This window comes from Neurospora tetraspora (assembly GCF_033439725.1).
Source record: "Neurospora tetraspora strain CBS 560.94 chromosome Unknown B0H65scaffold_3, whole genome shotgun sequence".
NCBI lineage: Eukaryota > Fungi > Ascomycota > Sordariomycetes > Sordariales > Sordariaceae > Neurospora > Neurospora tetraspora.
The window spans coordinates 3,452,927-3,468,907 of NW_026944385.1; the positions used below are offsets into that span (position 1 = coordinate 3,452,927).

General features: G+C 54.6%; 5 protein-coding genes across 5 annotated transcripts; 3 read left to right on the forward strand and 2 right to left on the reverse strand.

Annotated features, from left to right (window-relative positions):
- Positions 1-1,783: 1,783 nt before the first annotated feature.
- B0H65DRAFT_424323 (Na or K P-type ATPase) lies at positions 1,784-5,281 on the forward strand (the record flags this gene model as incomplete). The annotated part of the gene is made up of 4 exons (XM_062824502.1): positions 1,784-2,100; positions 2,169-2,390; positions 2,453-4,466; positions 4,526-5,281. The coding sequence occupies 4 exons, from the start codon at positions 1,784-1,786 to the stop codon at positions 5,279-5,281; spliced, it is 3,309 nt and encodes a 1,102-aa protein (XP_062683276.1).
- Positions 5,282-8,652: 3,371 nt separating this feature from the next.
- On the forward strand, positions 8,653-9,550 carry B0H65DRAFT_168840 (uncharacterized protein). Its single transcript, XM_062821335.1, has 2 exons — positions 8,653-8,854; positions 8,966-9,550. The coding sequence occupies exons 1-2, from the start codon at positions 8,764-8,766 to the stop codon at positions 9,265-9,267; spliced, it is 393 nt and encodes a 130-aa protein (XP_062683277.1). The 5' UTR covers positions 8,653-8,763; the 3' UTR covers positions 9,268-9,550.
- Positions 9,551-10,289: 739 nt separating this feature from the next.
- B0H65DRAFT_168852 (cytochrome c/c1 heme-lyase) lies at positions 10,290-11,794 on the forward strand. Its single transcript, XM_062821338.1, has one exon. The coding sequence runs from the start codon at positions 10,642-10,644 to the stop codon at positions 11,593-11,595; it is 954 nt and encodes a 317-aa protein (XP_062683278.1). The 5' UTR covers positions 10,290-10,641; the 3' UTR covers positions 11,596-11,794.
- Positions 11,795-14,050, reverse strand: B0H65DRAFT_168851 (vitamin B6 photo-protection and homoeostasis-domain-containing protein). Its single transcript, XM_062821337.1, has 3 exons — positions 13,619-14,050; positions 12,134-13,385; positions 11,795-12,053 (listed from the first exon to the last, which is right to left on the reverse strand). Exons 1-3 carry the CDS (start codon positions 13,700-13,702, stop codon positions 11,995-11,997), a joined length of 1,395 nt encoding a protein of 464 aa, XP_062683279.1. The 5' UTR covers positions 13,703-14,050; the 3' UTR covers positions 11,795-11,994.
- Positions 14,051-14,132: 82 nt separating this feature from the next.
- B0H65DRAFT_168848 (GHMP kinase) lies at positions 14,133-15,939 on the reverse strand. The gene is made up of 3 exons (XM_062821336.1): positions 15,648-15,939; positions 14,403-15,556; positions 14,133-14,193 (listed from the first exon to the last, which is right to left on the reverse strand). Exons 1-2 carry the CDS (start codon positions 15,707-15,709, stop codon positions 14,434-14,436), a joined length of 1,185 nt encoding a protein of 394 aa, XP_062683280.1. The 5' UTR covers positions 15,710-15,939; the 3' UTR covers positions 14,133-14,193; positions 14,403-14,433.
- Between the last annotated feature and the right edge of the window lie 42 nt (positions 15,940-15,981).

The window sequence follows — 15,981 nt, forward strand, 5'->3', positions numbered from 1 at the left end:
TTGTGAAGGACAGGTATAACAAGGCAGAGTGAGTGAAGTGTCCTATATGCAGAGTCGGTTAGTATTTGGAATGATACTAACACTGACAGAAATATGGTGGCCGTCTCTTGGTCCTCCAACAAAGTCAAGGCCATGTTCCTCAACCCTTCTCCAACAGACGATTCAGACGACCTTGAGGCCTTAACCCATGCTGAGGATGACTCGCCATGTTGCGGTTGTCGTGGTAACCTGGCGGCCTGGTTCCACTCGAAGGTTGTTGTTTAGTTTGTGTTTCTCTACCCCTGAAGGACGGCGGGGCCAGTTAGAGATGACCCACCGGCGTGGGCCGAGGAGAAAGTTACACGGAACACTGACTGGAAGTAATCGATCTAACCGTCTTCTGTTGTCAAGAAGTTTTCTAGACACTTCTGTTTCTTGCCCGTTTCCTCCGGTCGTTGAGGAATGCCACCCTTTCAGAGTCCAGCCATCTCCAAACACTCAACATTTGCAAATGTCAACGGGCATCTACATCGGCTTTATGCATTGGGGGGTTGGTTTCTCTTTTGCAATCAACCGCCTCGCGTTGGGTTTTTTCTGAGGATATCGGCATTCATTGTACCGACCCTTGATGCCAGAGTTAGAAATTGAGGGGAGGGTTAGGGACGTTATCACAATGCGGGGATGTCTCCTTTTTCTTTTTTGGAAGTTCGTTTGTGTCGATGGTTGCGTCGGTCGGGGAGAGGGAGGGTGACTTGGGAAGGTTGATAACTGGATGTCTGTCTGCCTTGAAGGATCATGCTGCATGATGGAGGGGAGACGAGGTAATCCGGGCCAAAAAAAAAAAAGAAAACCTTCCGAGCGGAGCTGCCGTGTTAATCCCGGAGTTACCTCGCACCGGCCGGCCGGCCATGGCGTCCAGCTCCCGTTAACAGCACCGGACCGGAACTGATCTGGGAAGACTGGAGCAAAGGCCTGAAAATCATCGGCCGGAAAGCCGACACCGATAATCCGGACCCTTGAGTTGTATCAATGTCGAACTGTAGGTGTGCTAACCGTTCAAGAGAGAAACAGACCAGGTGACATCATGATGACTTTGTCAGTGTTGGTCAGTGGTTAACAGGGGGTTCCAATCCCCCGGGGACATTTTGTGCCGCCAAGGATTCTGGAAGAGGCATAGCCACAGCACCCCCGCCCGTACCCTTTGGGCAAGAGGCTAGGCGATGGCACTTTACTGACCACGATAGGTCCCGATAGGTCACGAGAGGTCTCGATAGGTTCAACCCGGCCCCTCAACTGACCACACTGTACGTGTTCCCAAGGGCTTGGGTAGCTTGGTAGACGCTTGGCTGGTATACCAAGATACCAAGAAAGGCAAGAGAGAGCAATGTGTCGAGATTGTATGGCGCTATCATTGAACGGCCTCCTGCTTTTCCTTCTGTTCCAAACAGTCTCTCTCGCACCATATGCCGCCCGCCACGCTGCTTCAACACAATATCGCTGCTGTTGTTGTTTGAGTCAGCCCGACGGCCAAACAAGTGAAAGAGGAGGAGAGGAGATGTGGATGATACCTTCTGATAATAGGCGGATCAACGGTGAAGCTCTCTCTCGGCGTCGTGAGGTACCTTCCTCGCGTGTGTATGTTTGCTTTGTTGGGTGGGCGGTCACTTCCCCGTTGTTGATAAAAGCCCCCCGCATATCCTGTCACACAAGAAACGACCCTTCCTTCCTTCCCCCTATTTTTCTTTCCACTACATCATCAAACTTCGCTCAAGTTCAACCGGCGAGCACATACACAAGATATTGAATGGGGACAGAGATCGAACTTGACGTCGAGGGCCAGACGGAGCCTCCTATATGTGGCTTCAAAAGTCCAACAACGTCCAAAACCACCACACGGTCCCCGACCTTGACTACGCTCAACACCGGGACCATCATCGGAGAAGAATGTGAAGGCGGGACCGACGACGACGCCGCTGTCACCCGTACGTCGGGAGATACCACCGCCACCACTACTACTGTCGGAACCGGAGCCGGACCCGGCCGTCTCCCGTCCTTTACCCCCGAAGCGGCCCACACCCTTTCGGTGCCGGACGTCTGTGCTCATCTCAACACCGACCCCGAGTAAATCCCCTTTGTTGTACTTGCGTACCTCTTCACTCTCAAGTTTGGTCACTTATTTCGTTTTCTAGAAATGGAATCGACAACGATGAAGCTGCCCGTCGGCTACAGCACCATGGCCCTAACAAGGTTGAGGGTGCCAAAGGGTTATCCCTTTGGACGATTCTCTTGAGACAGGTCTCCAACAGCTTGACTCTTGTCCTCGTCATCACCATGGTTCTGTCCTTTGCCATCAGTGACCATATCGAAGGCGGTGTCATTGCTGCCGTCATTCTTCTCAACATTATAGTTGGGTAAGTTCCGACCTTCTTCATGTTTGCACTTGCGAGTAAAGATGTTAACCACACCTCATCAGCTTCCTCCAGGACTATCGCGCCGAGCAAACCATCCAGGCTTTGTACGCCCTGTCGGCGCCCACCTGCAAAGTCATCCGCTCCGGCATCACCTCCACCATCAAAGCCGAGACGCTTGTGCCCGGTGACATTGTCCGCCTCGGCGTTGGCGATGTTATCCCCGCCGACCTCCGTCTCGCCACCAGCATCAACCTCTCCACCGACGAGGCGCTGCTGACCGGCGAATCCCTTCCCGTCAGTAAGCATGCCGAGTCGGTCATGGCCCGGGAGCGTGATATCCCTCTCGGTGACCGCTCCAACATGGTCTACTCAGCCAGCACCATCACGCGCGGGCGCGCCACGGGCATCGTCGTCTCCACGGGCATGGGCACAGAGGTAGGTAAGATCGCGGGCCTGCTGCGCGACAGCAACGGCGGGCGCAACAAGACGCGCGTCGACAAAGAAGAAATGGGAACCATCCGCTCGCTTGTCGTCCGTGTCCGAAACCGCATGCGCGTCCTCCTCGGTCTCGACGGCACGCCGCTGCAGGTCACGCTGAGCAAGTTTGCGCTGCTGCTGTTCGCCCTGGCCATCCTGTTGGCTATTATCGTCTTCTCCGTCAGCAAGTTCGACGTTACGGACGAGGTGCTCATCTACGGCATCTGCGTCGCCGTGGCCGTCATCCCGGAGTCGCTCATTGCCGTGCTGACCATCGCCACCGCGCTCGGCACCCGCGCCATGGCCCGCGGAAACGTGGCGATCCGCAAGCTGGCCGCGCTCGAGGCCGTGGGCGGGGTGACGAATATTTGCTCCGACAAGACGGGAACGCTGACGCAGGGTAAGATGGTAACCAGGAAGGTCTGGCTCGTGGATGGCACAGAGGTCCAAGTCCAAGGGACGACGCATCCTTTTGATCCCACAAGCGGGTCGGTCAATATCGGCGAAAAAGTGTTTAGCCTTGCTGATCATGGCATGAAACACCCTGAAGAGGCCATTGGCGAGAAGGGAGAGAACCTCAAGGAGTTCCTGGAGAGCATTGCTCTTTGCAACAACGCGGCTGTTACCAAGGCCGAGGAAACAAGCACTTACACGGCTATCGGTGAGCCGACCGAGATTGCGTTGCAGACTTTTGCGATGCGGTTTGGTATGGGAAAGCCGAGTGTCTTGGCTGCTGATGATGGACAGTCTCAGCAGAAGCTGCTCGCCGAGTACCCCTTCGATTCATCCTGCAAGAGGATGACGGTCATTTACACAAGCACGGAGAGTGGCGCTGGTGTCGCTTACGCTTACACCAAGGGAGCCCTCGAAGCCCTGTTGCCTTTACTCGACGCTTCGGATGAGCAAAAGCTTGAGATCGTGGCAAAGGCGGAAGCCCTTGCTGCCCAAGGTCTGCGTGTACTTTGTGTTGCTAAGCGATCCGTCGATGGAGTCCTCTTTCAGGTTGGGGATGACGCTTCTGCTACTCCCGAAAAGAAGAAAGCGTCCGCATCAAACATTCCCGAAAGATCAACCATTGAAAGGTATTTGACCTTCCTTGGTTTGGCTGGTATCTATGACCCTCCCCGTCTTGAGTCTGCTGCAGCAGTTCAGAAGTGTCAAGCAGCTGGTATCACGGTTCACATGGTGACTGGTGACCACGTCAAGACTGCAACGGCCATTGCCTGTGAGATTGGCATCCTCAACCCGGGCATGCTACAGAACGGGACCGAGGTGATGGTGGCCAGCGCTTTTGACAGTCTCACGGATGCCGAAATTGACGCCTTGGAAAGTTTGCCCTTGGTGCTTGCAAGATGCAGCCCGACAACCAAGGTCAGAATGGTGGAAGCCATGCATAGGAGGAAAGCATTTTGTGTCATGACTGGAGATGGCGTCAATGACTCGCCCGCTCTCAAGAAGTCGGACGTGGGCATTGCCATGGGTCTGAGCGGTAGTGATGTTGCCAAGGAGGCGGCGGATATGGTTCTCACCGATGACAACTTTGCCTCCATCGTTACCGCCATTGAAGAAGGAAGAAGGCTCTTTGATAACATTCAGAAGGTACGTACCTGATCAAGCAAGCGGAAGGAAAGCGTCGTGACTAACAAGAGCAACTACAGTTCCTCCTCCACCTCCTAGTCTCCAACATCGCCCAAGTCATCCTCCTCCTCATCGGCCTCTCCTTCAAGGACAACGCCGGTATCTCCGTCTTCCCGCTCTCCCCGCTCGAAATCCTCTGGGCGAACCTCGTCACCTCCTCCTTCCTCGCCCTCGGTCTCGGCCTCGAAGATGCCCAACCGGACGTGATGCAGCGCCCTCCGCACGACCTCCAAGTCGGCATCTTCACGCGCGAGCTGATCGTCGATAAATTCGTCTACGGCACGGCCATGGGCGGTCTCTGTTTGGCGGCCTTCACCAGCGTGGCGTACGGAATGTCGGGCGCCGACGGGCTCGGCGAGGACTGCAACGAACACTGGGCGTCGGAGTGCAGCGTGGCGTTCAGGGCGAGAGCGACGACGTTCGCTACGCTGACTTTTCTGTTGCTGGTCACGGCGTGGGAGGCCAAGCACTTCACCCGATCGCTGTTCAATATGCATCCGGAGAAGTACTCGGGCCCGCTGTCCGTCTTGAAGACGGTGTGGCAGAACAAGTTCTTGTTTGGCGCCGTGTCGGCTGGGTTCGTGATCTGCTTCCCGGTCATCTACATCCCGGTTATCAACCATGTGGTGTTCAAGCACAATGCCATTACGTGGGAGTGGGGAGTTGTTATGGCTTGTGTGGTTGTTTATATAGCCATTGTCGAAACTTGGAAGGCTCTCAAGAGAAGAACCTCCAAGGCAAATGTGGTTACTGGCGATGGTGCAGAGGGAGTGTAAGGGTCTTCGGTTGAAAGCGAAGTTGGGAATAGGAACGATGCATGTCATACTCTCGGGGGCTTGGTGAAGAAGTCTCCTGTGTGTGTCACGTCAGCGATGGTTATGTGTAACGAATATGAATAATGCGTGTCACGCAAGGTGGAATGAGGGACAACAGATTGTCATTATTAGTCCTTGTTGGGTTTTCGTTCTTTTAAGCCATGTAGCTACCTCTGATATTGAATAAAGGCAAGTCATGCCATCAAAAGGACCTTCTTTGGCGTCGACCGATCGTGATTTGGCGAATGAGTTCATCACGGATCTTCTGGCGCAAAGTGCCCACCCATTCCTTGTTGTATGTAGACTAGGGCTCCATCTCAACATGAGATGAAGGTCTCCCAAAGAATAGAAAAAAAAGTAAGTACGCAGCACCGACGACGGCCCTGCCCGGAATTCAACCTGGGACCTTGCACTTTCAGACTTTTCCTGTGCCAACTCGGGCCATCAAGTTGGCGCTTAATTGTGCAGTGTGCTTCCGTTACACCACTCGGCCATTGAGACGTCAGTAGGTACGCTTTTGTTTGGTTGTTGGAGGTAAGATGTAGGAATGGCACTCTCATATACCGGGATTTCAAGACCTGTCTTTTTTTTTTTTTTTTTTTTTTTTTTCTCACCTTGGGGATATATCGTTACGTCTGGAAGAAGTTGTACGCTCCTTCTCTCCTTCTCTCCTTCTCTCCTTCTCTCCTTCTCTTTTTCTATGTCTGTTACCGCAAGATGGGGAGGATGGAGGTGGGCACGAAATTCACAATGGCAAAATTGGATGACTTCAGAATTAGGTTCTGAATGAAGAAGTTTGCAGTTGAGACACGCCGAGCCGAGTGGCCGCGATAGTAGATAGCTCAACTTAAGTCAAGGGCATGATGCTTGGTTGATATTTCCGTTTTGGGTGGTAGGTGGAGAAAGGCTGAATGAGATGCGGACTTAACCCGAACACTGCAAATATTGGCTGGTCGCTTGATAGGCAAGTAACAAACTGGCTGACAGTCGCCACTCGGTGGACCGGTCACCTTCGGGCGATTCCTTACCAGGTGCCGCCAGTTCAATGACGGAGCGAGTGTTCCATCCACACCTGACCTCTGCAATATGAATTTGCCAAAGGAAAAGAACATTAAGTTGCCGTATAACTAGCGGAGGAAACGGGCCTCCAGGTCTTTTACGAAGCAACAAATCAAACAGGCATTGCAGACTGCTCGGTTGAGGCTATCCTTGAGACTTCTAAAACCTTAAGGTGCCTGAGCGGTCCTACAGATCTTGGAAGGAGTATGAGACACCATCACTTCTGTTTTCTTTGGAAAAACCAGTGTCTGTGGGTGTCCGCCGGCGAAATGCATATATGCTGAGAGGTCCAGGACTTCTTTGGGGACCAAAACACCCGACGCGAATATCGGTTCTGGGACCTGCGAGCATCAGTCTGCCCAGCATTGCGGACTGAAGTGCTTCAACATGTCCCAAAACCCAAACCCGAAATAGTGACACGCGTTTCCACGGTATAATGTATGTATGGGAAGCTAGCTAACAGTGATCAAAATATGACAAAGTGGAAGCCAAAGCTTTACTTCCACTCGTGCATTTCGTTGTACATATCAGTTCGACGCCCGTCTGTGCGTTGCCTATCAAACTTCCAATTACACTGTACATATGTATCGCGTGCTTCAACTGCCCGTACCCATCGGCCTCGTGAGCCTCTAAAGTCTCGAGAGGGGTTTGTGTCGGCGAGGTCCGATTGCTGTCGCACTGCGGGTTACATATGTATGTACGTACAATGGAAATGTGCGACAGAGTGTCCCCCAAAGTGCGAGGCCTGGCGCCGCGATCGTTGGGCCGATTTGATGGCATTCGGAGCCATGGCAGTCGCGTGGAGGACTTCCGGTTTTGGATGCGGGATGTGACTTGTGCGTGATGAAGGGCGCGCAGCTGAAGATGCGGGGGGAGGGACTTCTTGATGATTGTGAGACTCGAAATCGCATCATGATGGTTTGCGATGGCACCAATCCAAAAGGTCGTACCCAAGGTGGCAACCAACGGGAAAGGTGAGCCGGGGGGAAGCGGGGGTGATGTTTATCGGAGGAAGTGCAGCCCGGGTTGCGCCGTCTGCGGGCGACGGTCTGCCCCGGTCTAGACGGTCGACTGCTGAAACAAATGCCTGTTACACGTGGGTGATGCTGGTCCAGCGGCACCGATGGATGCGTCGAAAACATGATGGGGATTTGGGGACAAAAGTCTGAAGATGTGCAACGAGAATCCGGAGATGAAGCGGCGTCCAGTCGTTACAACGAATACATGAATTATTCACAACTGTTACAAACATCTTTGAACCTTATCTCTCTACAGCCAACACAGCCATTCAGAGCCCTTGACCACGACACCACCAAACCTCTAGCGCCGGACCACCAAACTCGGCCGGTTTAGCGCTCGCCATCTTGGATTTCCTTTTCTGGCCTTGTGTGATTGGTACCCTAGAGGTACCTAACCATGAACAAGTTCAATGCCTAGAATACCCCAGCCTCGCAACCGACAATAGAATCGGAGGAGCAAACTGAAGAAGCAGGAGGGGCTCGAGAGGGTTCTGAGGGTGCATCAAAGTGATGGTGCAATTACAACGGAACTTGCGACCAAGGTTCGTGTGCTCTTTCCGCCTCCATGTTTTTCACACAATGGACAAAGACGGAGTGGGTGAATGCTGGTGGGAAATGGAATGATCACAATGCAAGTTGCCAAAAGAGTTGTGATCAAATGCAGTTCTTCCCTCCGGCTCTCGGGGCAGTGTTACGCTGTGGTAACACCTTAGCACAAATTAGTGCTACTCCCATGTCCAAGTGCTACTACGCTACCCCGTCCATGGGCCACGAAAACGGGCGGGGCAAGCGGGGGTCACCGCACAAGAGATTTGATTGGCCGAGAACAAGCGGGATGCCTTGGACATTTTTCACATGCAGCCTGTTCTCCATTTTTCGGCAGCTTGTGAAAAGTGGACAGCCAACTGTTAATTACAAACAGTAATAAATCCCCTCGCGCCGCCCTCACTCCCCGTTGTTGTCCGCTACAGTCCCGTCCTGGCCGCGAGTCTCGAGAGTCGAGTCCAAACTAACTTCAACCCCCCCTTTGGTCCCATCTCCTCCGCCCCGGCCCGCTGCCAATTGTCCGTCCAACCGTTCAGAACCTAGCCGACCATTCAACCGTTCTTGCCCGCCCCTTCGACCTCCGCTGTCCACAACCATCGTCACACTGCCCGTCGTCTTTTTTTTGGTGGAATACCCAAACAAAAAAACAACCGCAGTTACCCACCTGACATATTGCCCCTAAAAAACGAGAAAATTTGTCAACCGGTCCAGTCGACAGACTACTAGCTTTCCCGCCTCCGCCTCCGAGTGCAGCCCTACACGAGTCACCGTTGTCACCGTTTCCCAACGCCAACACACCCAACCCTCAAAATCGCAACCATGTTCGCCGCCACCAGAGTCCTCCGCCAGGCTGCCGCTCACGCTGAGCGTGTTCCTTCCATCAAGTTCCTCGGTCGCAGAACCATTCCTGGTATGTTCCTCCCCGTCCTGCGCCTCCGAGCATTCCGGTGTGGTGCATCTGCCATCTTGACTGGCAACCTTGTGTTTTCGGATGACGTGCTGACTGCTCTTTGTCCAACAGCTTCCGTCGACCACTCTCCCAAGCCTCACCCTGCCTCTCCTACCCACTCGCTCCCGGCCAACTGGGGTTCTTCCACCACTTTCAGCGCCTATCGCCAGCACGCCCAGCAGCACGGTCCCCTTCGCAAGACCATCCGCCCTGAGGTTGACGGCATTGGTGCCTCTCCCGGCGCCGCTCTTGGCCCCGTCAAGCCTCCTCAGGGTCTCTACTTTGACCGCAACGAGCTCCCCGCCCGCTTCCGTCGCCAGCCTCTCACCGAGGCCGAGATCGAGGCTATTGAGAGCGGCTGTGGCTTTGCTTAAACGCGAGATAAATCAACATAGACTAGACGGTTCGTTTATCAAGATGGATATCGAGCCCGAAACGACCGACACAACGCAGCGAACCTTTTTTGAGAACCCCTTTGACCTAGGAATGGGCCTACACTTGAGATCCCCAATCATCTAGCGCTATCTATCCCTATCCCCCTCTCACATCACACACACAGCGTATGATCATCAATGCTTCACGCGATTTTGAACCGAGCAAAGTTTGTATATCAGATTATCTATGGACGGCACTGCATTGGCGTTTAGAAAACAAAGAGCTCACCGGGGTTTGGCTTTAGAGATGCACGTTCCGGCTTTGGTCAGCATGGCACGGTGTTAACGGATCGGTGGGGGAGAAGGTCGTCCAAAGGAGGCCGGGCCTTGTCCGGACATCCGGGCTTGAGTGACCGGGGGACGGATGCAGGTCTTGTGTATATAGTCAGTGCAACGGGCTACCCCCAAAGCCGGGCGAAATCCCAGCGTTAGGTGTCAGCCCGCGAGCCCAGAATAACATCTAAACACTTCTGAACACCAACCGCTGCTCGTTTGTGGTCTGCAAATGCCGAGAACGACGACGTGTGAGACAAAGAGGCTTACCACGCCGTTGTTTGGACGGAGAATTGCTGGGAATTACCGGTCTCGAGATTCACATGATTGGGCCACGCCATACGTAAACACCTGCCTCTTACCCCCGCTGTGTCGAGGCCTTAACCATGAACACAAAAAGGGAAGCCGACTTACAACAGCATCGTCAACACCATGTGCTCACTACATCACAGACACCTCGGCATGCTCGGAAGCGCCCTGAGCGTAGCACATCTCATCATGGGAACATGTGACGTACGAGTAACCGAAAGGCCTCTACAGGGGACATTTCGGCTTCTACGGAGATAATCTCTCAAGTGAGAAACCAGAAGAAGCAAGCGGACTGTGACGGGAAGGTGATCAGCCCTGTGAGATTGCCGGCCGGGGGTCGAATTGATCGATGTGCCGTGCCTGACTGATGCCATGTGCCATGTGCTGAGTTCAGTCACCACGGTGAGGATGAACTCGGTGGGGGGCCGTTAACGGGATTGCTGGGGAAGCTCGTCTCTGTCAGCTGCCAAACAACTGATCGCCCAAGCCCCACTAAAAAGTTGAAGTGCGCTGAGGAGCTCGAGCTCCCGGCAACTTCCACAGCGCTGACGATAACAGCCGCCGGACCCAATCGGGAGCTCGATGATTTACCTCACTTTCAAGGTTCCTTTTTCCTCCAACTTCCCAAACGTCGCATCCCGATTATAGAGGAGGATCCCTGCTATCCTCATACGTCTACATCGACAACAAGAACCTCGCCGTTAGTCAACCAACTTATTACGCACAATCAAGATGAAGGAAATGGCAGGACAGGCCGGTGCCGGCAGCGAGGACAAGTGCCCCGTCGACCACAAGACGCGCGAGCTGTGGTTGCAACAAGCAAAGCAGGCAAAGGCCGCACAAGAGGCCGCGGCTGCGGCGGGCGGCTCGACGACACCATCGCCAGAGAACGCCTTCACGACGCCAGTAGCACCAGCACCAGCAGCTGCAGTACAACAACAACCACCAACACCGCCTACTCAATCCCAGATCCCCCAGCCGGCGCAACAAACAGCAGTCCCCGCGGCGCTTCCCACCTCGCAACCATCTTCCTCGTCGTGGTCCTCATGGCTCCCCTTCACGTCCTCTTCTTCCGGCTCCTCCGCGCCGCCCTCCACACTAGCGCCTCCCCAGTCATCACTCGGCGAACATCGCGAAATCTCCTCCATCCCCCGCGCCGCCACCACCGGTCCTTCGGCCTGCCCCTCCAACGCCGAGCAAGAAACGGGAGCCGACACCGCCACCGGCAACTGGGTCTACCCCTCCGAGAAACAATTCTACGAAGCCATGAAGCGCAAAGGGCACGACGGCGCCAGCGCAGCCGACATGAAGACGGTTGTCCCCATCCACAACGCGGTCAACGAGCGGGCGTGGGCGGAGATTCTGCGGTGGGAGAAGCCCTTTACCGGAGAAGGATGTGGATGCGCCGAGGGCCCCAAGCTGCAGAGCTTCATGGGCGAGAGCAAGCGGATGACGCCCAAGGCGAGGCTGAATACGTTGTTGGGGTACACGGCGCCGTTTGATAGGCATGACTGGATTGTTGATCGCTGTGGCACGAGGGTGGATTATGTGATTGACTTTTATGCGGGGAGGAATAATGATAAGGCGGGGGCGGGCAAGTTGAACTTTTATTTGGATGTGAGGCCGAAGTTGAATACGTGGGAGGGAGTCAAGATGAGGGCTTTGGGGCTTGTTGGGTTGAACTAGAGTGAAGCGAGGGGCATAGAGAAGACGATGGGATGATTGAAGTGGTCTAGAAAATAGACTCGTGGGGTATATAGGGCAGAGATCTTTCAAGACTCGAACATGTAGGTTTCGCTGTATTATTAGTAGGGTTGGTTTAACATTGCATCTCACTCATGTTTGGCATATAAACTTTTGTTCAAACGGTGCATATGGACAAGACAGAGGCATGGTTAAAGGATAATAGACACCTGCATAGAGGCGACATATCTGGTGATAGTGGTCGCTCTTTGGTGTTGGATATATATATATATTACATAGTACTTTGCCTAGGTAGATGTCCTGTTGCTCCTTAGTTTCCTGGCCGTTCCAGGAGGGAATCCACTGCATTCTCTCTCACCCAATACTGTTGCTTGTGACATTTCAATCCTTTTTGGATATCTGGGGTTGGTGAATACTATCCTTTTCTGATAGGATTGGAACTGAGCAGGGAAGAGATTGCAAGTTAGCAAAGAGACTGGAAGACGAGGAGATCATGTAGTCAGTCAGTCACATAACATACCTTTCTTCCCATCCCCGACCCTCACCCTCACAGGCGATCTCGTTTCCAAAGCATTCGTCTCTAGATCCCACCCAGCAGCTGCCAGCGCCGCAAAAACGGTCCCCTTCTGCTCCTCCGACGTATACCCCAGCAGCGGCACCTCGTTCTCATAATGACTCTCCAACCCATCCTTAAGGGCCGAGCCAAAGTGATAGGCGTGGCTAACGGCATCGAACCAGGCCTCCAGCGGACTACTCACACTTGTACTCATTTTCTTCCCCTGGGGCTGCTCCTCCTTCAACGCGATCCTCATGACAAAATTCCCTCCCCGATGACAAATACCCATGAAATACCCGTCCGTCTCAAACTCATACCTATGATACCCCCCCTTCCACCCCGCCAACGCTTTAACATGCCCATACGTCCCAAACTCGCAAGTACCCGTGTACTCTCCGGATTTACTCGCCATCTTGCCAAACCCAAACCCTCTCCCTCCTCCTAGTTGCAAAATACTCTCCCTCCCCGCCACCTCCTCCGGCCCCAACACCCTCCCACATTCCAACCACTCCCTCACCACCACCGTCGCCCTCTGCCGATTCAGCGTCCTGCACCTCACACTCCTGACCGCCCAATAATTCATGAGCAAATGCACCCCCAAAAGCCCCACCATCAACCCCCAAACCACCTGTCTATCCTGCACAACCTTCACCACCAGACTCCCCACCAACATGCCCAGCAAACTCACCACCGTCTCCTGACTCGCTTCCTTGGCATTTAACTCCGCCAGATTTCCCCTCAGCGCAAAATGCGCCGACAAGCTCGCCTTGCTCGCATTCGCCGCCACACCACACAAACTCCTCAGCACCCCCGCTCCTACAATAACCCCCAGCTTCGGCAGGTACGGCATCGCCGGCGTTAGGAGGTCCAACAACTGCGCGGAATCATTCAACAAGTCCGCTAGGAACCGGTAGAACTTGCACTCCGGTTCGATCGCCGTGCCCAGTCTGTGAGCGAACAAGATGGTAGCGATTCGAGAAATCGTGTCGCCGGCGATTTTGAGGATCAGGGCCCCCGTGGGAGAGGAGGAGGAGTCTCCTACGCCGAGGCCTTCGAGGACGGCGCGGTTGGCTAGCAACGAAGTGATGGAGGAGAAGAAGGCTTGTAGGGAGTCGTAGGTTTGGTAGGCGAGGTAGTCGGGGGTTACGGAGTGGGGGTAGCCGGCGGGGAGGAAGGCGTGGAGGAGGGCGAGGAGGGGGGGTGGGCGGGTTGGGATCTGTAAAGAGGGGGGGGGGGGGTGGTGGTTAGCGAGGAGGGCAAGGGGGAAGGGGGGAGGAAGGGGGGAGGAAGGGGTCGTCGTTGGTTGGAAGTGGTTTGACTTCAAGTCGACGTCTTGGAAGTTGACTTTGGGTGCAAAGTTCGTTGTTTTGAGATGGTACTCAGTGATGCTGTGGAATAGGCAGAGCAGGATGGAGGGACGGATGGATGGGGATGGATCAAAGTACGTACGGCCCTCAAACTCTCCTGTGATTCACCAGTATATGTGCAGAGCACATTGCCGGCTGGGTCGATGTCGTAGATGTTCCTGCTCATCGTCTCGATTGCTGCCTACATCGACGAAGCTCTGGTGTCGTTGGTCGGAGTCGAGAAACGATGTATCCAGGAAAGGGAGCTGTGCGCCGAGGTGGCAATCGGTTGTTCGGTTGAGGGTCTGCCGGACCATACAATTATGTGGCCAGAATTATCAATGTTTCTTTTTCTCCTGATAATGCAATGTCGCGCAAGATAACCCAAAGCTGCGTCGTGCTGCGTCGTACGTAGAGGTAGGTAGGTATGTGCGCGTGTAGAATGGTCGCGACGAGGAACGCCGAGCGGTGTTGAACCCCAACCGCCCTGATGGAAGCTCTGCCATACCCTGACGTAAGACCGTGCCGTGATGGCTGCATGTGCTACAAACCCCCGACATGCTGCTCAATTCGGTACGCCGTAAACAGGACATTGGATTTCCTTTAAATACAACCTCCTTATTATGACCTAGAGGCGCTGGTAGTCAGTAACTCTAGAAGAAGCCCCAGTCGAAGGGGCTGTCTGTCTGGTTAACATAAGCACCAAGCAGAACCGAATGAGGAACGGACTTGGTTTGCGTTCATCTTGCCATTGCAACAACTCCTGCCAGCCCTGTCTCTATATCCCTAGCTTTTCGCTACCTTCCTTGGTATGTCCACAGCCGGGTATGTACATTATTATGTCAATATTTTTCCAGTATTAAAATCCAACCTGCGCAGCAGCTTACGCGAAATGTCCCCCTTCCGAACCCATCTCCTCTAAGAAGAGCTCTTAACCGGGGTGCCATCCTCAGCCACCAGGTACTCCTGTGTCGCAACTGGACCCTCGCCAACACTGGTCATGATCACACGGCTAACACCGTTCTTCAGCAAGCCGGCAACGCTCTCGTCAAAGGAAACGTTGGACTTGAGGCCCTCAGCGGCGGACGCCTTCCAGCCATCCACCTCGCTAAGGACGCTGTAGAGGTTGCCAACAACAGCCTCGGTATCTTGCTCGAGGTAGTAGATGACGGCGTTCGGGCCGGCATCGAAAGTATAAGCGGCAACGGACCGGCCAGCAGCGGCATTGATGGCCTCGACGGCGCGAATAGCGGCGCGCGAAACATCGTTCATATAGAAGATGGGAGGATAGGTGTCGGCGCAGGTAGCGTGGAAGGAGTTGGAGTCGCGCATGGTAACCTCAGCAAAGGCGGCAAAGTCACGCTCCGCAATCGCCTTCTCCATGATCTCCATGTTCTTGGGCACCACCGACTTGATGCGCTCCTGGAAGAGACCGGAGGTGGCAACAGTCTGCTGCATACCCGAGGTCGAGCTGACACCCTTCTTGGCGGCAGACGCGACGAGGATGAGGGCGCGCATTTCGGGCCAGTGCGAGGCCTCGGCAACCTGGTCGGCCATGGAATCGCTTCCATCAGCAGCCTCACCCATGCGCCAGGCAACATAACCGCCAAACAGACTGCGGCAGGCAGAGCCGGAGCCCTGGCGGGCGATCAAGCTCAGCTCCGAAGGGGAGGCAGGGAGCTCGTAGAGATTGGCGATGGCCCTCACAAAGGCAGCGAAGCCGGCAGCAGACGAGGCGAGACCGGCAGCGGTGGGGAAGTTGTTCTCGGAGACGATGCGCAGGGGCATGGTGGAGAGCTTGGGGAGCGAGGGGTCGGCAGCCTCGAGGGCGGCGCGACGGGCGCGCAGCTCACGGAAGCATGCCTGGGGGCGAGCACCAGACACATCAGAGGGCTCGCCATTGAGAAGAAGGGAGTCGCCTTCGGGGTACGAGGCCGAGCAGGAGGCGGTGGTGAGGGTGCGGAGGTCGGCTTGGGAGAGAGTGACAGAGAGAGAGCTGTTGGTTGGGAGGTTGAGCTTGGTGTCGCGCTTGCCCCAGTACCTGGAATTGCGGGGGAAGAGACACAGTCAGTTCAGATGCTCTTCTCCACGTGTTCGTCTGAAGTATTAAGTATTAGGAAAGTTGGGCTGACTTGACGACGGCAATGTTGACGGGGGCCGTGGTGCTGGCACGGTAGACCTTTTCGGAAGCCATTATAAATATGTTATAGGATTATACGGGGTATCGTTAGGGGCGTATGGAAAGAACAGGTCGCAAAGGAGAATTAAGAAAAAGGACAGAAGGCAATGTCGCGATGGTGTTTGTTTGGTGATCTCGAGGGTTGTTGCGATTGACAAACAACAAAGTTGGGAAATGGGACCACGACCCCCTTTCAACTCCATGTGCTCCCCCAGCAATCGCCAGCTCTGCATCGCAGCACTCTGGCGGGGCTCTCCAGCGGGGCAAAGGTGGGGTCAATGGGAGAT